The sequence below is a fragment of the Helicoverpa zea genome, chromosome 5, assembly GCF_022581195.2.
Source record: "Helicoverpa zea isolate HzStark_Cry1AcR chromosome 5, ilHelZeax1.1, whole genome shotgun sequence".
NCBI classification, from domain to species: Eukaryota; Metazoa; Arthropoda; class Insecta; order Lepidoptera; family Noctuidae; genus Helicoverpa; species Helicoverpa zea.
The window spans coordinates 5,906,010-5,929,156 of NC_061456.1; the positions used below are offsets into that span (position 1 = coordinate 5,906,010).

At 35.8% G+C, this 23,147-nt stretch overlaps 1 protein-coding gene across 1 annotated transcript in view; it reads right to left on the reverse strand.

The window, feature by feature from the left end:
* Positions 1-23,147, reverse strand: part of LOC124630203 — a 151,149-nt gene that overhangs the window by 89,231 nt on the left and 38,771 nt on the right. The window contains exons 2-4 of the mRNA XM_047163947.1: positions 20,663-21,623; positions 20,225-20,416; positions 1,442-1,550 (exon numbers count right to left, since the gene is read on the reverse strand). Of these exons, the coding sequence (XP_047019903.1) occupies positions 1,442-1,550; positions 20,225-20,416; positions 20,663-21,302 (941 nt within the window). The 5' untranslated portion in view covers positions 21,303-21,623. The remainder of the gene's footprint in view (positions 1-1,441; positions 1,551-20,224; positions 20,417-20,662; positions 21,624-23,147) is intronic.

Consider the following 23,147-nt stretch of genomic DNA (forward strand, 5'->3'; position numbering starts at 1 on the left):
ATCCTCTCGTTATTGGTAAAGTAACTAAAGAGAAAATGAAAGATTTTGATCTTAGGTCTAGCTTATTTAAAGCCCTTTGAATTCAAAGAAAGTTTTTAAGTAAATTGAATTAAATTCCAAAGTTTACATTTTGCTTTTATTTAAATTTACTGCGTATCTCAAAAGATGTTAGAACACCTAAACATGTACACACTTCAAAAAGATTGAATCATTTAAGTTCAATATAAACTTTGACTTTATTTACAAAAAGAGGTTTAGAGTTAGATTTTCAAATGCGCTTCAACTTTAATTATCTCAAACTCATAAGTATGCTTTGTAAGACGGTAAAATCAGTCTTAAACTCTATTCGCCAAAATAGGAAACAGAAACTACTGGGTTCTACCACTTTGGATTTCCAGCTAAGGTATATAATACCTCCCCAGCGGGGCCCAGCAGGGCTAAGGCCTGCCGGGGCTGCGGGTTGTTCGAAAGAGATACCGCGGCCCTGGTACATAAAAGGCCTAAGACGGAACACGACGGTTTTTAGTCAGTAAGAGTCTGACACTCCCTCACCGCTGCTAACCCACAGCGGGAGGGGTCATTTGATGATTTTTGACGTCGGAAAAGAAAATGTATATAATACCTATCAACAACATTAATAATTCAACGATACATTCCAGTCTGTCGTCTCAATGTCTAACTAACTATGTCATTAAAGATAGAATCTCTTAAATGATATTTTGATTTCAAATTCCCAAATAAATTATAGCGCCAGCTTCCGTCTTCAAATCGAATCGTCGACGTAGACGGTAGAAATTCATGTAAAATTTTAAAAGAAAATTGATCTTATATTACTTACATTATTCAAGAATACGACGTAACTTCGTAGTTTGTGATTCTAATAATATTCAAATATTTGTGCCTGACTAGAGAATGTGGCTCAGATTGCGGAAAATGTAACGTATCAGGATCTGTCGGAATTTGTAACACACCTGTGGTGAAAAAATATTTTTAGCGAGTAAAACAGTCGTTCACACGGAACTGTGACGAGGTAGGCAGTTTTATTCTAGGCTAATCTAGTTTTCCCTGGAATGGAAGCCTTTTGGATTGAAAAAAGACATGAGATGAAACCGGCGGGTCCGAATGCTTTGCCATCGGTGTTCGCGGATAATACAATTTTTTGACGAATCGTACGTACCCGGATTCAAATGATACTGAGTGAATTTCTTTTGTGAATGGAGTCCTTTATCATGTAAGGTTCGTTTTGGAGATTATATTACCAGTAGGACTGTACCAACAAAAATGTATCTTAGTTGTTTCTAAACATTTCAGATAGTTTGCCCGCTTATAAAAATTAGATAAAAAAGGAAGTTATTATCTAACCGATTTGATTTTTTTTCTTTTGAAAGGAGACAAAGACTGCAAGATCCATATTTATCAGTGTCTTAATACTAATGCTTACCTCTCTTTCCTCAGCTCACTGCTTCGCTTACGGAAGTTAGCGACGAGGATCTGCAACTCTGAAGAGTGATGCTCGTATAGTTGGGACAGCTGCGTCGTGAAGTCAGCCACTGGAACAAAGGGAAATTATAAATGAAAGCTACCTTAACTGTACGCAAGTACTTCATTTATTGAAACGAAACTACTACAAGCTGGAAGTAAGGTGTCAGTTTATGATGTAAAACTATTACGGACATAACATAAGGTTCTGATTTCTAGGATTGCCCTCTATCATATATGTATATGAGAATTTATATGAGATATCAATTTATCTGCATATAAATTCGTGTTTATTGTAATTCAAAACTTTTTGGAAATAAATTAGTATATTTTACACACTTTGATGTAAGAAGCATCTGTTCCCAAAAAGTTACTACTAAAGGTAAACAAGTTTCAAAGCCACAGGCTCATTTGAGGTTGAGATAATCCTACACAAGGCTCAAAACAACTAAAATTTGTTTCTAAAACTTGTACTTGAATTTACACACGATACACGTGATTTTACAACTCATTATAACTTTGATGTTTACAGCTGGGGTATTGTTCATAAAGGTTCAATACATTGGTTCATTACAGGTATAAGAGCTAAATTAAACACTTTTACTTTACCGCGGTAAGTTACGTATAAGTTCGTAAGTAAAATTTTCCTTCATGTTAAGTAGTACCTACACTATGTTCAATACTTGAGCACCAGTGGGTTTAAAAACAGAAAAGTTTGAGAAACGCAGAACAGGCACATTGATCATCAAGTTTCAGTTGTTTGATCTAAAAAGTTAAATTTTCTTCGTATTATGGAATATGTTAAGCTGGAATTTCTCAGAATGGTAATTTTCAAGATTAATAACTTTGTAGAAGAAGATGGGAAGCTTTGGGTAATCAGCGGTTCAGAAGGCAAAAAAACGAAAAACTTACTCTTATTCTTAGAAAATTATTCTTTTTAGTATTTTTTTATAAAATATCGGCATAAGTTAAAAAAGCTAGGCTTAAGTTAGCTGAAAAATTTATTTGTTTACGAGATAAAAGAAGATTTTTGACCGACTGCGCCAGAAGGAATGTTGAGCTTTTCAATTGACAAACATAAAAATTCCCTCAACCTTTCTTTTTGATAACAAATTCGTGAACAAAAAGAAATTCTTGTCAAAGTCTGATACCGAATTGTTTTTCTGTACCCAATGTATATGATACTAATAGCATTAATCTTCATACTGATTTATGACCCCAAACAAACTATCGACCGACTAAAAGTTTGCATTGTACGGTAAACAGAAAATTATAAAAAAGGACTACATTTTCTTGAACCCACATAAAATATTAGCTATGTAAAGATTCATTGGAAATACATTTAAAACTTTTAGACGTATTACCGCAGTGGGATTAGACTCGCGCACGAGTTTTCCAAAGAAATTTGATCGTCGTACTTCGCAACTTCGGAGTTCCAAACATTTTCCCTATTAAACCTGTAAGTACTTAGATACCTGTATCGGGAGTGCACTTAAACTACCTAATCTTGCGTACATACTTTAGTTATTTCACCTTACGCTTAAACGTTACAAAAATATTAAAAGTGTATGTATATTAAGCGTACAATATCATGTCCATAAAATATATTCAGCAAATTGAATATGAGATAGAATTTCACATTTTTGTGTTAAGGGATCGTTTCATGAATTATGTACAAAAAATATGGTAAATTGTCAAGATGTTACAACGGTTACATCAATATTCTAACGCAGTGAATCAAATATTTTTGCGAACCAACGGTTTTTAAGGCTTAACTGAATTAGCGAAATGACCGATGATTTTTGTGAAGAAAAATAGTTTTTTTACTATACAATTATAATTACAATATGATAAACATACAATTCCCAAGTTACCTAGTTTTCAAGAATGTAAAAATAAAACTAAAAGTGGAGCTTAGCAACATAAAAATAAAGCCTACAAGTTAGTTCAACTTTTAAGACGCCTGCCGTTCGCCGAACTGACCGAAGTCTGCAGATTTTGAATATTCTATGAAAGCAAGAGCGGGCTCACAAAGTTTTTAAAATAAAGTCGTGAACATAAACAGAATAATTTTATGAACGTGCTAATATTGTAAGCTTACTGCAGTGTAGTTTGATGCAGGTACTTAGGTAGTACTTTGTATATTTTAAGTGGTTTCATTGATATTTTAGTATGACCAGAGTTTGTAACGAAAATTATTATTATTGAATTTATTTTAGTAACAAAATGGAAAATTTTGTTTTTGAATAATTTTAAAGGACATTTCAAATAACTAACGTGTTTTTTTAGAAAGAGTAAATAAACTAATTAGCCTGAGCTAATTGCTCCCCTAGTCTTGTGTAATAAAGCAATGCCTAGTAGTAATCGTAATCGTCTTTGATGGTGTTAGAATAATTAATACGTCAATTTACTCGTAAACAGATTACCTCGTTGAAGGCATTATTGATGATTTGATTAGATAAGTATTTCTAAGGGCTTAACATCAATGTATGATATGGGAACTCAAACTAAACATAAGGTTATAGAAGGCTTGATACATAAGTTTTTACAACCATTTTTTCAAAACTTATTTACATACCTACCTACACCGTATTTACTCACCCACATAATAAATCTGAATCTTATTGAACTTACGAGATATTCATTTCTCATCAAATATAAGCCTTTCGGTTTGTAATTCAATAATTGGCTCTATCGAAGCGGAGCACGATTTGAAGTTGCAGTTTGGAAACTATTGATACCGTATTTTAGTTGCAATGTGGAAAGCGTAATTTCCTCTTAATTTCAGTAGCGTAGGTAACAAACTGAATCATAGTTTTGATGTCATTGTACGACAAGTTATCAAAAGTAAAAACCACTGTGGAATTTCATGGTCAACTCAATAAAGGATGCAAAACAAGCCTTAAAAAAACTCATTCGCTATTTAAAACAACATACGCGGAAACGTTCTCGTAACAAAACACGTCGAAATTCTCTGTTCTTTCACTCCATTGAGCAATTCGACGCAAACCTGTCAGGTGTCCTATTGTGAATTTTAAAACAATTCACAAAGGGATCCCGAGTAAACCAGCAATATCTTGTGAATAACATGAACGACAAAACAGATGTAGGCAACGCTTGAATAATACAGTTCGTAAGTCGGAGTAGACGGTTAGGTCAATCACTCGGCTTGTTTAGACAATCTGGACGTAAAATTAATTTGACGCTGCAAGACTGGCTAATAAGGTAATGTAATGTAAGTAATAAGGTAATGTGAGATGAAACGTGATTGCATTTTTCTTCCAATACAAAAAGAAATACGGGAATACAGAATTAACTTGTGTGATTATCATATTTATTTTTCAAAAGAATAATTAATAAGCCTGACAAACCGATATTTCGTTATAAGTAAGTTTCTGTTTATTATGGCCCGAAATAATTTTACCTAATACTTTAATTCTCGTTGCTGAAATAGATTTCATAAATCCATATCCAACCTTCAATTTGTTGAGATCATTACGAATCGATATCGGATTGTGATAATTATACCCGTATCAATTTCGATTGTAATTAATTATATAATTATAAACTCTTCCATTTGTTAACGATTTTAATTGAGGTTGAACTCCTGAAAATACCTTGGAATTGGAGCATTATTATATTCATGGACAATATTGGGGAATTTCTGGGGTATTTTGTAATAATTTTAAGCATTTTAGGTTCTGCGAAGGTGCGGGCTCTGTGTTGGGTTATAGGTAGAAACGTACTTTGGATTATTATGATTATTGACTGTGAATTTCACCAGAAATCTAGCTACCTCTATAAATTCTGTCTTAAATGGATATGGTTATTTTATGAAAATGGCTGAAACGTTAATTGTAGACTTCTTGAAGGACATTCTAATAATAAGTAAGAAAATATAAAATTTGAATTTAAGTTCTGCTGACGTGAGCTACTCTGGCAAAAATCTCTTTATTGCTGAGGTGACTTTTAAATTATTAAACTTTTTCATTATTCAAATATTAATTTTAACTACAGTCACAGATGCCGCATGAAAAGTTTTCGCATTTAGTTTTAGCATTCTATGGCAGGTAATTGAGATAAATGGCCTAAATCATGATGGGCAGTTTATGTTGATCTACGTAGACCGATTACATTAGCCGACACTCTAGTATAGTGTCTGACACATTTAACGTTACGTAACTTATTCTGTCCGCAACTCGGACACTATCGGATTATTTTATATTGTTTAGAACATCGGAGTTAAGAGTTCTGAAGTTTGTTAATTGTTTAAACTTGTTTGCGAACCTATTCTCTCGTATTCGGTGACTGTTGGCGTGGCCTCTAACACAATGTTTAATTTCATTATTTTATTATAACTTACATCTAATATTTAAGGAGTATAGCAATTTCGAAATGTGGTCTAACCGATACAGTGGATTTGAACTATTATTACCTAAGTTTAAATTAATACCTAACTCAAGTCTGTTACTAATTCAAAATGCCTTCATAGACTTGATATTGACAGAAGTAGTTTACAGATTCTGATTACTAAGGCCAGATCTACTTTGTCAATAGTTCATTATACAGATGATATCAGGCACAAAGAAATTCGAGGGTTTGCGGTACCAAATCGTGGCTACCAAATTGACCTTTCGCGCAGTACAGCGAAAATTTGTTCGAGGACAAAAACTTTTGGAGCCGAAAATGGAAATTGGAAAGTTCGTTGACCGTTTGACATATCAATTCAATTCTATCAAGTCAGATTTCTATCTGAGAAATGTTAATTGTGATCAAAGAGAGTTAACATCAAAGGAATGTTGTAATTTATGTTCTGAGGTTTATAAAAGAAGTTTTTGCTAACGAGTGCATAGAGAATTGAATGTTTTATCATAGTTACTGAATTTGCCACATTCGGTGCTGCTCGATAAAATACTGTAAAGTTTTATGAAAAACTTTCAGCAGACTTTACGTTTGTAATTTGTTATATTAATAAAATAAAAAGTCGGCCGATAGGTTTTTAAACTTAAACGTACGGACGTTGTTATTCTTATTACTGAATATTATTCTTATAGTTATAATACACTTAGAAAAACACATTCATGACACACAGTTTTATTTTCCATGAAACCAATTTTATTAAAACATTATTATCCAAACCATATTATGTTAAAGTCCATCTCAAAAAAAAATTACTCATTTTGAAGTAAGTAGCCTTCTCTTACATATAACGAAAAATACTTTTATACTACCTACAAAATATAGCAGCAAAAAAAAAACGATGATACTATTACAATCCAATCTCTTCAGTAAATCTTGTTACAAAATGTAACTGTTTTGTGATTACGACAATAATTTAACATAATATTAGGATTCCGACAAAGTGATAAAGAACCGGAAAATGGAACAGTAAAATTGTCCTCAGTATTTTTAAATATGTTTACATTTCGGGCCATTTTTCTTTTTAAATATTCAGTGTCTTTCATCTGAATGAATATTCATTGTATACTTTTCGGATTGTGTTTTAAACTCTTTTATGGAGAGAGATTTTGCACTTGGTGTAAAAATGATTTAATACCACCTTATAAGGAAATTGTAGCCAACGGTGTAGGTAAACACTATAAAATACTTTTGAAGTAAACAAGCAATATGATTAAAACAAAAATTACATTTGGAATCTTATTCTATGAAAGACACAATTACTTTACAGAATTATCTATCGAGTGGATTTATTGTCATAATCGTATTACATATTTTAATCAATATTTAAGTTAGCAACAGTAACGGTACGAAAACACGAGTTGCTGATAAATCTTACAATATCCTGTATTTCTTCCGTGCCGTTTTTGGACGTAAAATAAAAATCCTTTGCTTAGCCAATTTGGAGCAAAGAAAAATGTTTACAAAATAAAAGATACCAAAAACATCAATGTTCTTCAGTTGCTTTCCGACAACAAATAGACACAAAAAAAACTAATAATAAACATCATTTACAAACTATTTCTGTTACTAATACGAAGAACGGGAAACTTTGTGCTTTAGGAAACTTATTTACCGACTTTGTTTACGCCGAGTTTCGGACGAATGGACTTAGCCGAGATGTGCCAGCAGCTGGCTTCGATAAATTTCTTTAGCAAATTCAATCCTTCACACGTGTTTGCTCTTAAATTTTGTATGAGAAAAATTTGGTGCAAGGAAATTCCTCTTATCCAGCCAACTATTACTAAGTTTAAATGTGCTGAAGCAGTGAATAATGTCGCATTTAAGTTTATTTATTAGGCAAACATTTTTAAGCAAACTTCCACCTCTTAAAACATAGATAGTACATAATTTCAACGATCGAAAGCAGAGATCCACCAAAGCAAAGTCCAAAGCAGTTTCCCATGGCCACGACTAGATCCAACGTAGTTCTCGCAACTTGCCTCGTGACTCTCTGATACGGACGGTTATTCAGTATAAACCGAGCAGGCTTAACTTTCAACTCCTTTTCAGGCTCCAACAATTTCTTAGAGACCACATTGTAATCAGGTTCCGTACACGATGGCAAACAATCGCAGTTTAAACCAGTCTCATTCGTCCCAGGAACCTGCAGCTTTCTCAGTACTTTGTAGTGCTTCGTCAAACACTTTAATCCCTCCAAATCGCAATATTGATCTTTGTATTGGACCGGAGATAAGTGATGTGTACATCCACAGAGCTTCAATTGGGCCTCAATGCGACATTGAATAATACACACGGAGTAGCTGTATTGTTGGAAGGCTATGTAGCTCGCTGGAACTTCGTCAGGGAATCTACATTGACGTACCTCGGGAGCGATCAAAGGTACTTCCGGCTCATTCACCACATCCATAATTGAAAACCTCACTGTTGCTTCTGCTCCGTATAGCGTCGTTATCCTCCGATCATGTTCCATATTCCAAAAGGGTATGTCTTCTGGCGAATGAATGAATGACTCGTAATCTTGTGATAAAGTTATTTCGAGAACGCCCGCCTCTGGGTTTTTTGCGAGAGCGGACGTGGAAAACATTTTGTAATTTCCACCAACGTGCTTGTTGTTAATTGAATAACATCTACCGTACTCTGTTTGTAGAGGTTTGAAATATTTACAGCAGTTAATTTCTTGGCCATTCCACTTGCACGATTTGAATAGGTATTTGCAGGACGTGCGGAATTTCGACACAATTTCCGAATAATCACGTGAACACAAAGTTGTATTTAGGCACGTTGAAGAGCAACTGAAGCATGTTCCACTGAAGAAAGTTATTTCGGCGAGAAAACGATCATACTTTTGTCCGTCTTTGAGGTCGAATAACTTGCTGAGTGACCAAAGTTTTTCAATGTTTGCAATCTCGCAGACGGTGACCGAGGCAAATGTTGTGTTCCAGTCGAGGTAATCAGTGCGCGTCGTGAAGCGTATTGTGTTCTCCTGGTAATGATCGTAGTACTTGCGAATTGTCGCCACAGCTATGATCCACACATGAATGTAAATTATGAAATATATGATTCGGTAAATTAAGTGAACATCTTTGCGAACTAGGTAACTAGGCCCGTGAACAGTGAGATTTCTACAAGTGTAAATAATTCGACGATAAAAGAGTAAAATATGCTCTTTGATTTTAGGTAAACAGTGTATCTTCATTTTGTTTAGCTTTATGGTTTGAACAGAAACGTAATCAGAGTCAGAATGGAAGGTTTGTAATGGGACCGTTATTTATATAATGCACGGATTTAACGATCACACGAAAGGAATCCATTTGCTTAATGCTTCAGATGTGGTATAATACACATAACGTTAATTAATGCATAATAGCACATAATAGTAGTAAAGGTACGAACAGATGAGAATAAAAATATGAACTCCGTTGTTTTCTGCTTTGCGGTTTGCTCCTTTTGTAACTTGTAATTAATAAAGTGCGCACTTGTGGTATGAAAATCACATGTTGCTGTTGAGACCTCGTATTGCGGTGGTTAGTGCAAAATAATGTACTTTAATTAGCTGCAGCCACTTCCACAATATTGTTATTTAGGTAATTTCTTTTTCATTTATTAATTACCTAGGCAGTTACTTTGTTGTTTTTGTAATAATATAAATACCTAGTTAAACATGATGGCTGCCTGTACCAAGTTCCTAATTAAAATTGGTAAGAGTTTCTGTAGTTTCATAATATTTTACACCTTGCAAAATAAAACATGAATCACGCTATTTAAACTTTGAAATATAAGTGCCAACGCCAATCAGCTTATTTGTACCTGGTCAATTATTCATTATTATTATAGCTAATGTAACAATATGTTGATAAAAAAGCTCGTGTGAAATAGCCCGAAGCAAGTTAAAAGGTAGAACAAAGTGGACTTTTAGGTAAAATGTTTTAACAAAGCCTAGTAATGGTCTTTGTTTACTTTTTTGTAAATGTAGTATTCTGTAGGAAAGACGTAGAATTTAATACAATACTTTTACCCACAGAGTTCACGTTTACTCCTAGGTAGGTCAAGGGAATGCACGAGAAATTTAATATTTTTGCTGCATTTATTAATATAACTGAGTCTTTGTCCTATTAAACATCCTCATCGTCTCGTTTTACCGTAGACCCGAGATTTTCCTACCCACGACCCGGGGCAGGTGGCAGCTAACCTTAATTATCACTTCACCTCAATTTATACAAGAACAATATAATAACACAGAATAAAACGTCTAATGATGACAAAATATGTTGGCTTTGCGCCATTTTAAATTATCTAGGTGTACTGAAAACTCGAGTTCTAATTTTTCTTTTATAAAAAAGTAATTACGTGCTTACATACACTGGGCTTTCGTGTGTTATAGCGCTGGCTTAAAACGCTAATGTACAAACGTTGTAAAATAAAAATATAAAGAATCCTTGAATGCATTGTTGAGGGAATTAATTTAAGAGAATTATGGATGCTGGAGCGAGATTAATCCTGAAGTCGTTCTGCCAGATTATGATAGGATTGGAAATCGTATAGTTACAGCTCCTATGTTGCCGTAGTAATTAGATTTCCTCGTTTGAATCACTCGGTTTACGGAGACTAATCTCATAATTAATGGATGACTTTTGGAAAATAAACTTTGGAATTTCAAACGATTCACTTTTGATGGAAGAAAATTGTTAAGTAAACTTTTCTTGGGATTTTCACCACATCTTTCTAGTATTCTATAGTATCATTCTTAAACGCGTCAATTATAATTTTTCTGAGAAAAAGTAACAATAAATGCAATCCCCAGAAGTGAAGTATCAAGGAGAAAATGTATGAAAATAACATCATTTTCGAATAACCGTTTTCGGAGCGTGTGTTCACAAAATATTGATACAAAATTCTAAACATCGTCAACCATGTTCACAAAATTCTATCATGAAATCCAATTATTGTAGGATTTAGAAGCTTAGACTCCCGCCGTGCAGTGTAAAGAGAGAACATGGGTGGCCCAAATTTACATACGTGTGTCATAAAAATAGTATAATTTTTGGTGTTTTACTTCTTAATTAAAGTCTACTAATAATACTAATCTCATAAGTCTAGTACTAGACTAGACTTATGACTATAACCCCTTCATACCATAGAAGTATAAAGTCTTGTTTAAATTCTTTAAAATAAAAAGCAAAGTTTTTTTTTCTAAAAATACCGTTGTTATGATACTTTTCGACCTGTGTTGGCGCTAAGCTAGGAAGCTAAATCGCCGCCCACACTTAAATTACATTGATTAAATTAGTCTTAAGTATAAACCTACATGATTTTCTATGAATAGAATCTTAAAAAATGTATTCCTACATCTTCCAAATTGTTTAAATTAGTCTTAAGTATAAACCTACATGATTTTCTATGAATAGAATCTTAAAAAATATATTCCTACATCTTCCAAATGCTTGGTAAATCTTGATTCCGACTTAATACAATTAACAGACTATATTAATATACTCACCCACGTAAACAATGTTACAATTCAAGAGGATGTCACTTATAATTACATTTCCCATGGGTTTTATGAATTACAAATTCCGTTGTAATACAAAGCAGGTCAAACCGAAGTTGGAGCACGTTCAAGCATACTTAAGTTAATTTAAATTAGGGAGTGAAAATACAAACAAATGAAAGTTTCGGGCGCCTTAAATAGTGAAACTAAGTACAAACTATTTTAAAGAATTAGAAACCGTTTCCTTGAATGTTGTTACAAGAAAATGTTTGTACTATTTTTGGCCAAAGTGATAGTTTAACAAATAGGATATGGACTCAACAATAAAGAATTAAAAATACTTGCCCCCATCTGAGTTACTCTACTTTGAGAGAAAGGCAATTAATGAATTGACTAGCCAGCGGACTTCTTTCACGAAGGAGGCAATATCCGCAACTGTGTCGGATTGACAGACGGGAACTCTAGGCACCGCCTCTTAGAACCAATAAAACGAAATCAAACAACTAACGATCACTTACTGAAATAGTATTTGCTTTTATCTCTGAACAACGATAGGTATATTACGTCGCTCAAGAATTTGTCCTATATCTCAGCTACGTTAGATCCGAAATGTCACATGATTGGCTGTTACGCTATTATTAATTCGTGAGACAGATTTCAACCTATCACAACAGTGTTTGAGATGTGCCATCAGATTTGTTATGTAAAGCGGTATACCTCTGAGAATATTATGATAAACAACATAACCCCTTATGTAGTTGCCATCGATTCCGATATAGTATACATCTATCACATAATCGTGTCCTATTTTGAGCAACGAAATGACGATAACGATGTTTCATTTGTTTAATTGGTATCATCGTTCCAATGCATATTTCCGAGCGCAATAATGTGACAATCATGATTTTATAAAGCTGGGAGAGATTTTATTTATTTTTAAAAATTTAATATTTCGCTTCGGAAGCGTTGGGAAGGAATTTAAGGGGGAATAAGCCGACATGTTGACATAAGGATTATTGACACATTTAAGCAAAATTCAGCTTTATTTACTTATACAGCATTCATGTAGGGCTATGCCAAAGTTAAAGGGCTCTCTTAAACTCGGGAAGTGGGGAACCGCAGAGAAATGGCTGTTAGTCACAATAAGGTGCCACGTGCATCCAGCGATACTGCGGTTTAGTTCCACTTTTGTTTACTTTTTCAGTGTAATGCAGCGACTGTTTCTGGGTTTCGCGTTGTTTTGTGTAATTATTACGAAACGCAGAATAAGACACAAAAGCGAAAAGCTGAACAACCGCGCTGCATAGCTCGTCTCATGTTAGGAGCACTAACAACGGTTAGCATTAAAATTAGACAAACATTTTTAGGATTAAATCTTTGTTTTACGAAAGCGTGATAATCTCTATTTGTTGGATTTTAGTTGTTTAGCTTTGTTATGAGATTCTTATCTCGCCTTTCCTAACTGATTTACTCTGATTTGATATACATAAAACCGAACCAAGGATACATAAGTTTAGCCGCATGTGGCCGGCTACACCTAGCTTTAGCCGTTACATCGAAAAACGACTGCGTCTCCTAATCAATCCGTAGAACGGGCAAAATCCTCAACAATATTTTTAATTTAAACTAGGCACCGTGCATGAATATAGGTTTTTGTGAACCATGCTGCCATGCTGCCATGCTGCCTTTAATCTTCTCTTCCTAGTTCCGCTACAACCCGTGGTTGTAGGATTATAATGTAAAATGAATGGTTGTCCTGCGTTTGTGCATTCACCGCGGAGGTTAGGAGAATAATGCAGGACAAACTGAAATGTATGGCCGTTTCGATGATAACGCAAATCGCGACTTGCGTTACGTCAGTATTGATGACTGATTGAGATGGAAGTGGAGATGGATACTTATCAATGATGACATCTTTTAAAAATTATTTCCCCATAAAATATAGTGGGTTTGTTTACATTTAAAGTCAAGGGCAAAAAATATGTATTTTTTTCTTTTCATTTTAAATGTAATGAAAATGTATGCGAGTACAGTATTGAAAATTTTTACTGAGGTTCATATTCAAAACAAGATCGATTTATTTATGGAGACATAAATGAAGTGATGATGCGGTGGTTTTTGCTGTGTTTATTTTTCATAGAATCTGGTTGTATTTTTTTAAATCGGTACTGGTACAATACGTAGTTATTAAACTTGAGTGTATACAGTGAACGTTTTTATTTAACAACACTTAGTGTAACGATATTATTGGTATTCAACAATTTAATCCGTTACTTTCGTGTTTGTTTCAAATACAAACTTATTTCGCTGTACCCGATGTTCGAAATTCAATTTCGTTATTAGTTTAATATTGAACTCATTATTAATTTCCATGAACAATTCCTCAAACGGAGCAAGTTGGAATTACTTATCGCAATCACACTTAGAAATTCCTATTACAGTTCGAACAATTTGGCGTCTGATATAATTATATTCCCATCTAAGCGAGTAATTATCACAATGGTGTTGGATTTAGTACTAATCCTATTGCTGTCGCTTTCAGTCTTAGATATCATGCTCCTTAGATACCTCAGCACGGGTGTTAAGGTGTCAACCACATCTCCGCAGTGACTGGAAACCGAAACGTTAACATGCGTAAAATAAACATCAGGCTGTATGTCAGGATTACCATACAAAGACATGTGTTATGTATGTACCTATGCGTGCGAAGGGAAACCACAACAGTTAGCTGTCACGTACGACTGAATGGGTTATACGGATACGTAATTGTAGCAAATTGGACATTGTTTTCTTTGGCGTGACTTGTGAAGTTAAGAAGATATTCTAGTGCATAACTGTAGTACCTACATATGTAATGTCAAGGATTATGATTATCGGTCTATTACACCAGTGGCGGATTAGTCGTATTGGGCACTGTAGGCATGCCCAAACCCTAGTTTGCTTACAATAACACACTTCTTATTCTTTTTAGGTACTACTATGTACTCCTCCTATACACTGCCCCTATGAACTACCACTATGTTCTCCACCTACGTAGTTACTCCCGTTATACGAATGTATGTTTTTTGTTGTTTTATAATTTTCAGCTGTAGGACGGGTGCCCACAGTCTGGATCCGCCCCTGTATCATGTATGTAGGTTGAAACTGAACACGAGTTGCTAAATTCCAATAGTGCATATTGCAGCTTTTATAAATAAAAGTTATCCCTAGTATATTATCTACCTACCTACATACCTAGTTTTATAGACTTTATAAATAAGAAGTTCTGAAGTTAGCCGTCATTAATTTGCACGTGGGTGGTGCTATTTATGTTAAAAACTAAACATATAATAAAAAATAATCTCTTGTTTATTTTTGTTTTTCCTTAGTTTTTTTTTTTTAATACCAGTTTAATTATGTTCTTTGTTTAGCAATAATTAAATGAGTTTAGTAATTAAGACGTACAAGTCAAGTATTTATTTTTTAAACCAGCGTTGTTCAGCACCGATTTACGTCTGTTTCTTTCTTGAGAAAACTCTCGGAGCCATTCATCACATTTAATACTTTTATTGTTCCGACATGAACTTAATCGGCGATTGGATTTGTCAAGAATTTTATAAATTCTATTTAATAAGATCCTATATATATAAAGTTCACTTTAGTTTTCGTATTGGATTTTAATACGACATTTTATACGAAATATCGTTAAATTCTGTGTGATCGTTTTACAAGGTTTTTCATGAAACGTGGAAATACACAGCAGGTATTATAAACTCAATGTTTATTTTATACTTAAACAACAACTTCGAACTGAATGTACACACGCGTCCATAGAAGCGTCCCTGTACATTTGTCACGTGAATATAATTAAAAATGCATGAAGAGGGAACTGTGGATAAAAGAGAACACACTGTGTGTCCTGAACCATAGCGACCCACTTCCAGATGACTCTCAAAACGTGCGTGAGTAAACAACCAGGTGACATACTACATTATACATACGTTTGTGTCATATAAAATGTTCTTCGCTCTTGCGTTTGTCAATGGAAGTGATAAAATATAAGGAAAATTCGTGTATTGTTTTCATGTACATATAATACGTTATTTTAGCATAATTACTCCTTAAAAGAAGTAATTCTGCTAATAATACGAATAATATGCCCCGCAGGGCATCTGAGGCGGATGACGGGGAGTAGCGACCCTGCGGGGCTATATATCCGAGTGCTCCAGGGAGAGTATACTGTCCCCCATCTCCGGCTTGCCGGAGTGAAGCATGACGGGGGATAGGTCTCCCGCCTCTTGGCTTGCCTTCATCGGCTGGTCAGAGTGGAGTCGCTAGAGCAGGGTTAGCAGCCCACTCGGAGGGTAGGTGCCTCGTGGTAAGTGGCGAGTGGGCCGGTGATGCTGGACCCACAGGGAGCGCGTGATCTGCGTTTAAAGTCCGCCGAGGTATCCTCACCCTTCAGCCCCTCATGTACCTGTTGCCCCCTTGAAACGAATGATTCCCGGGGGCCCAGTAAGTGAGGTGGCGAGTCTCCACCTGCCATTTTTCATGTATTTAATACATTGTCATCGGCAGGTGCCATAGTTCCCGTAGTTTCCCCATTCCTAGTCCATTAGCATCCCATCACAATAGCCCAAGTAGTTTTCATCCACAGTTAGCAATAGTTTAGCACAGAACCGGGGATTGTCCTTGGGTACATTTCAATAGTGTATACAGGGATAATCGTCGGCTTTGTGTCACCATTTCATTAAAGTTCAAAAGGGCTTCAGCGTGTTGGCTTCGGCCCCACGTTCGCCTCCCAAAAATCCGGGACTCTATAGTCCCGAGGTCTGGTAGAGACATACAAAACGAATAATATTTTGTGATTTCAGGGATAAAGTGCCTTACTATGCTATCAAAGCCGAGAGCAGTGAGAAAGTAAGGAACTAGGTAAATATAAAAAAGTAACAAGCCCCCGAATTTCAATTCCGACCACAATTCGAAAATATTGCGTGAAAGTTTGGCCGATTAAAAGTTCATTATGGTTCCATTCATCATCATTGTCATATCAGACCGATAGCATTTACGTACATGGGAACGTGACGCATCGATTTAGTAATGTGTTTTATCGATGCATTACGTAAATAATGATCAAACTTATTCTGTATAAGTATTCTTTAGTAGCAATTCAGTTTTTTATACCTTAAAAATAGGTTTTCACCTAGGTTTTAAATTATTTTAACCTAGTTTATTATAATTAGCTAGCTTTGCCAATTTTCCAGCACTAAGAATATTAAGATTTCAGTTCTCTGCATTGCATTGCTATGAAACATAAAGTGAACATGAGACGAAGCAAACGAGACATTTTTTCCAAAGATAACAGCCTCAATACAACTACAAAAATACGAAAATCGAATTCCCAAGTAAAATACTAATTAAAACACTGGTTCATTCTACAGTTTGCAATTCATTATTCAACCGCGATGCTAAACTAGCAACTTTATTACTAGTTCGCGGCGGCTGAGCACTGCATTATTAAGGCATGGCCGAGTCCATTTACCTATGTAATGTTCCGTGGAAAATGTTTGTATGTTAAAATAGCTCAGTTATACTGTTGTTATAGTACGCTTTGTGGTACAAATTTACTGGAACACCATCCGCGAGTGTTTTGATTCCCATTAAAATAATGGATGTTCTTGCTTTAAGTGTACAGTTAGCGCACACATGTACAATTATACAAATGCTCTTGGAATAAAGAGAAGCCAGATTTTAAACAAATTATGTCTCCGCATGAAATCCACATCTGCTTTTTGGGCCGCACATTTGTTAACTTTACATTGCTTTTTTGCTTCCACTCATTGTATGAATTCATTCAAATGAACATATCGATATTCAGTTGAATAAGTACTTGTGCGGCTTTGTGTTTAAAAATACTGAATCAATCATTGTTTTCTTTTTCAAAGAACTGCCAGGAACATTTTCAGTATTCATATTATATTGGCATTGCTTTAATGAGGTATCATGATGTTTTAAAAGCTCTCTTCTACTTTTATCTATGCTTTTATTAAATTCTCAATATATTTTCGAAGAATTAATAAATTACAAGTGGCGGTAGAGATACCTGTAGATGTACTTTTCTCTCCAAAATATAGACCAAGTATAGTATTCGTAGATATAAACGGTAAACTAAATAGCTAAAGATGTGGATCGGAAAAATCATAAATTCTTGTAAGGTTGGTTTAAAAGTTAATTGCTAGATTTGGTTCGTTCACCCTAATTTAGTCAGACGAAATTGCTGCCTTTTGTTATTTATGAGATACTAAAAGTGTTAGATTGTATCAGTATGTAACGTATATGCCCCAGAGAGAAGATATTCTAGTAAAAGTAACAAGTGGGGCTGCTTGATTGTTAATATGATTTGCAAACGGCGCTCGCAGCATTTTTGGGTGAAAAGAAAAATCCATGACTTTTTACTTTTATATGGATATCATTTTCATAGTGAGCTGTATTCATTGTACTTTGTTTGATCTTTGTTCATTTATTTTAAAATATTTTTCACAATAATAATAAATCCTATACAGGAATGAATTTTAATGAGTGCGCAAAAAAAAACTGGTGGTCCAGAATCGTTAAAGAACATATCTGCATCATCAGTAAAAAAAAATTTTTCATTCTTTTATCCGCCCTATAATCAGCAAAATATGGATACCAACTATTCTTAAGCGCGCCGAGCGGAGCTCCGTCAATAAACCGGTTTCGCGTTGCCGCCGTGCATACTATGACGACTGTGACCGTACTATCGGTTACAAAATAAACATCTTTCGATATCAATAACTTTTCTTTTTTGTACTAAAACACTAAAAAATAAAAATATACGTATCTATAAAACTTATTTAACTTTAAGTTGACAAAGTTGGCGCACTGGATAAAATTCATTCCTGTATAGAAGCGTGTATCTAATCTACCGTTACCAAAAAGGCAGAAGCACAATGAAGTCTACGAATATCTTTCATACAAGCGGTTACAAATGACAATGTTTGAAAAACAACCTTGTACATTTTTCACCTCTTGTTGGTTAGAGCACTCTAACTTAACCGCAAAGCCTTTTATTCCCATCGCAGGAAATGAATGGATGGCATCATCAAACGAGAAATACGTCCCGAAAAGCGGTAGAGTAACAAAGTGTTTTGCTCTTTGTTGTAACGTAGGTAATCCCACGTAGTGACCGCCGCTGCGGTCGGCGCACAAATTGCATTGCTAGAGCGAACATCCAGATTCCAGCATTGATACGAACATAAATCCTAAAATAAAAATATACTAAGTAGGTAAATCCGATGATACTTATTACTTTTTTCCTAAGAAAATAAATACTCTCATAAATCTATTTACAAGACGTTGCTATTAACGAGTCAAATCTTTACCGACGTTTATTTAGCGTTTTTAGTACTTATTTCAAAGTCGAGTCACGATCTCTTTCGGAAGCGCAAAACGTACCTACTTTAAGTCGGCGGGTCCTCGGAAATAGGATAGAATCAAAGACTTCTTAAACTTGAGCCTAATTGCCTCGAAAATATTATGCGCCTGATTTTTATTTACAAAATAAGTACTTGCGTTTATTAACATTAATTTCAGCTGTCTCATTTCGAAACTTTTCCAATTATTAAGATATTAATTCGTTGCTTCCACTGTTATTTAAATAAGTTGCTTTTTGGTGTTGCACGAACGTCTAAATCAAAACAAAACGTTGGAAATTCATTGTGGCCTTGGGTTTATGTCAACCGCGAGCCTCGGGGCAGTTGCGTGAGTCAGTATCGTGAAAACAAAAAAAAAAAAACACAATACAAAGGGTGTAAAGTCGACCACCGACGAAGCAAGCCATATGGAATGCGTGAAAAAAATGTATTCTACAAAACCCTGTACAGCTATTTTCCACTGGATTGTTATCTTTTATCTCGCTTTAAATAGGCTGTATACTGTCTTCGTATGAAATATAGTAAGTTATAAGTATTTTCATAATTAAAACAACCGGTACAATCCCGATACAAAACACAATACTCAGGCAAAATGCTGCATTTAAACATACCCGCATAATTCACGAGATTTCAGAATGTTATGCCTTTATTAAGTCTATCAGACGCCACGTCAGTGCCTTTAATCTGCACTAGAGAACACATATAATAGGTTCCCTTTGTGTTACAGACGTGGCTCGCAAAAAGTGACATTGTTACACTTTGAAGTGAGAAGTAAAACGGAACGTAAAATGTTCTGAACTACTTTTATCGCAAGCACTTGACTTAGGCCTCGTTTAGATGATAGTTTCACTTGAGTCACGTAGGGGATTGAATTCAATGGAATAGTAGCTGTGAACTGTTTGTAGGTAATAAGGTAAAGCGTTAGATAAGATTATGGCTATTCAGTTGCGGAGCTTTTCTGCTTTATTTTTCTTGGTGACTATAATTGTATGACGTGAAGTCGTTTTACAGATATAAGTTGCGAGTAGCATCGTTAATTTATGGGTTATTTCCCTACCTGAGGCTTTATCTAATGTATTTTATACTTAATCAAATATTCATAGCAGAGGTAGGATTAGGATATGTATTATTCAAGCAATACACATAGGTAGTGCCTTTATTATCTAGTCCACGCTCTAAGCTGGAATTGGCCAATGTGTATTCAGCATTTCTCAATATCAAAGCAAACTGACTGCTGCAGTGTAATTTAATTAACAATTCGCAAATGAATTTCCCGGTAAAAATATTCTCTGTGCGATGGAATGAAATATTAAATTCTATTTTGGCATCGCGCTTCATAACTACATAGTTTTAAAAAATGTAACTGATCATGTATTTTCTACAAAGGATTTTATTGGCTTACCTGTTTTGACCAGCTTGAATGTGACTTGCTGTTGATTCTTGAGCTGTTCGTTGTGCGTCGGGTGCGTGAGCTCTCGCAGAGCCATCTCGAGAGACGGCTGCTGCTGCATGGTGGCAGGACGCGGCAGCGTCGGCTCTTTCGCCCGACTCAGCTTACGGAAGAAACTAACTTTCTTCGACTTAGTATTCGGACCTGGGCCAAAAGAGTAAAGAACAGTTATATTACATGCAATATATGAACATTCCTGCATCATTTATTATATTAATCAATTCAATAACCCTCACACTGTTATATCAAACTTCATGGATGTGAAGAGAACGTGCCTAGTGAAGCGTTAATGCTGTTATTCGCCAAGTAACCATGCTAAATTAATGTGGCGGCATGGGTTAGTCGGATGATCACTCGTTCGCAAACTCAATCCACACTTTCATTCAGAACCTTCAGTGGACGATCGTTGTGGTGTTGGCGTCGAAGGCGTAGAGGTACGAGCAGAGGTGGCGGGCGAGGAGCTCGGCTCGGACTGCGGCCGCGGTGGTAGGAGGCTCAGCGTGGACGCTGTAGGTGTGGGAAAGTGTGCCGCCGATACATCGGAACGGCGATCCGGTTCTGGTGTAGTAACTCGGATATGAGCACCAAACTGCGGCGAATTCGCCACTTCGAACAGTGCATCGAAGTCGCGGTCGAAAATATTCTTTCTCGAGAATGCTGGAGTAGGAAGGGGAGCGGGCAGTTCGAATTCATCGGGAGCGGGGGTTCTAACAATTTTGCCGAATTCATTGTCCTCATGGCGACCAAGCTTCTTGAGCAGCTTCGCCTTGGTGCGCTCGCGCAGCTTTGGGCGCTCGAGCGACGGCGTCGGCGATGCCGGCGCGCGCTCTGGTGGCTCCGGAGGCGCCGTTTTGAGGTGGGTTTGGTCGCTGATGAGGGTGGGGGTACGGGGCGGGGGTAGCGCGCTAAACGGCGCTCGCGGCGGCGGCCCGTAGATCAAGTCAAGCGTAGGCCGCTGCCGTGGCCGAGGCAGCGATTGCGAGCGGTATGTCAGGGAAACTACTTCATCCGCAGGATATATTACGTACATCCCTGGCGAGACCGCATCGCGCAGGCCCCTCGCGCCCTCCGAAGAGGTTTACGCGCGTCGATTGAGCTACTTCTAGGAACTAGTGGCGAGCAACTCTTTCTGGTACTTATCTTCCGTTAGGACGGGATTTTACACAGTAATAAGTAAGAAGGTTTACGTCGATTGGAATGTTTTTAAATGTTAAGTTGCTTTTTGCGTACTATAATGTAAGTTGAAGAACGATTAAGGAATGTTTTATGGAAGGGATGTTGAGCCATAGTAGGTAGGGTAGGAGGGTCTCTTCGTGTAAAGTCTGCCAATTCCGTACAACGAATCTTCAACCTAAAGAAACAAAAAGTAATGCTTATTACTAGGTGAACAGTTGTTATGAGAGTTGAAAAAAAAAGAGGTAAAACTGTGAAAAATACGGAGGTGAAAGGATCAGTTTATTTTGTCGGCATGTTTGTAACGGATAGGACAAAAAGTCAAACAGCCTCTGTGCACGCAGGGCTGACATGTTGACAAGCGTACACACTCGTTCATTTGTAGGCAGTAACATACAACATTTAAATTGTGCTCATTTAATCTAAGCTGCATTATTGTCCCCACTTGAATAATTTATAAGATAAATTCCAAATACAAAAAACATTAATAAGTATATTTTTAGGTAAGTATAATACCCAGTATTAGGTACATAAGTACTTAAGCCTTTGTATTTATATTGGTTGCGTATAGATGATCCATACATATACGGTATCCTACATTTCTTTCTCCACGTGCGGTACCTATACCTATGAGAAAATAGCTGGTAAAAAGCTTATACTCGTATTGCGACATTATGGGTAAATATATTATCATATTTGGGTAAATAACGATAATCTTCTTTGAATTTACCAACTCCTAACGAAAATATCACTTTTTTAATACATGTTAATCAACAGGTTCGACATCACAATGCACAGTTTGTGTTTATTATCTAAGCGTTCTTAACTTGCGCAACATTACCTAAAGGGATAAAACAATAGAATGTTTATAAATGTAAGTCTATGTAGATAGGTTCTCACATAAGTACCTATAGTTTAGCTGAAGTGTAAACTAGGCGGCAACTTAGACAAACGGGTCAAGTATCACCACAATAGGAGAGGGGAGCAAAGTGGAGGAGTCCTCAAAATTTTTCACCAACGTGGCGAATATTACAGATTCATTAAAATTTTGCTTTTGCTTACACTAATAAGAGAATCCTTTGTAGCCATAATGTATATTGTATAATGAGGTCAGAATATGCGTGTTCAAAAAAACAATGAATATTTTGGTAAGTAGTGTAAAACTTTAAAGCGGAGTTAAACCTGGAGGTAAGGTCTCTTTTGGTTTGGTTTAAAGTGTATTAATCCTACAGTAATTGGTGGAAATAAAATAGGTTGAGTCAGTTTGCGATTCGAATACAAACAACGCTACGTATGTGTCTACTCTTTAATTGACCAGTTACGTCTCAAATCACGTAAAGCAATTACTACGAAATAATTAAAGACTACGAGATTTATATGAGTTTTAAACTGGTGACGGCATTTTAATAGTCGGCTAAAGTTTTGTTAGTCCGGAGTGAAGTTGTTACGCCGACGAGTAAATAAATATTCGCATACAGGGTTCAACGAATGCTTGGCGGCTTGCCTACGAGACGTTTTGCGAAAAATGAATAGCGGATACAATATACTGCTATTTATAATTGTTGTTTTTTAAATAACTCGCTGGATCGCATTACTAAATAACCTTGGGTTTGTAAAAAGCTTAGAAAAATATGCAATCGTTGAAACGTGGACTTTACATTTGCATAAAATAGTTTCTTTGTTATACGTTAGAGGCGGTTTA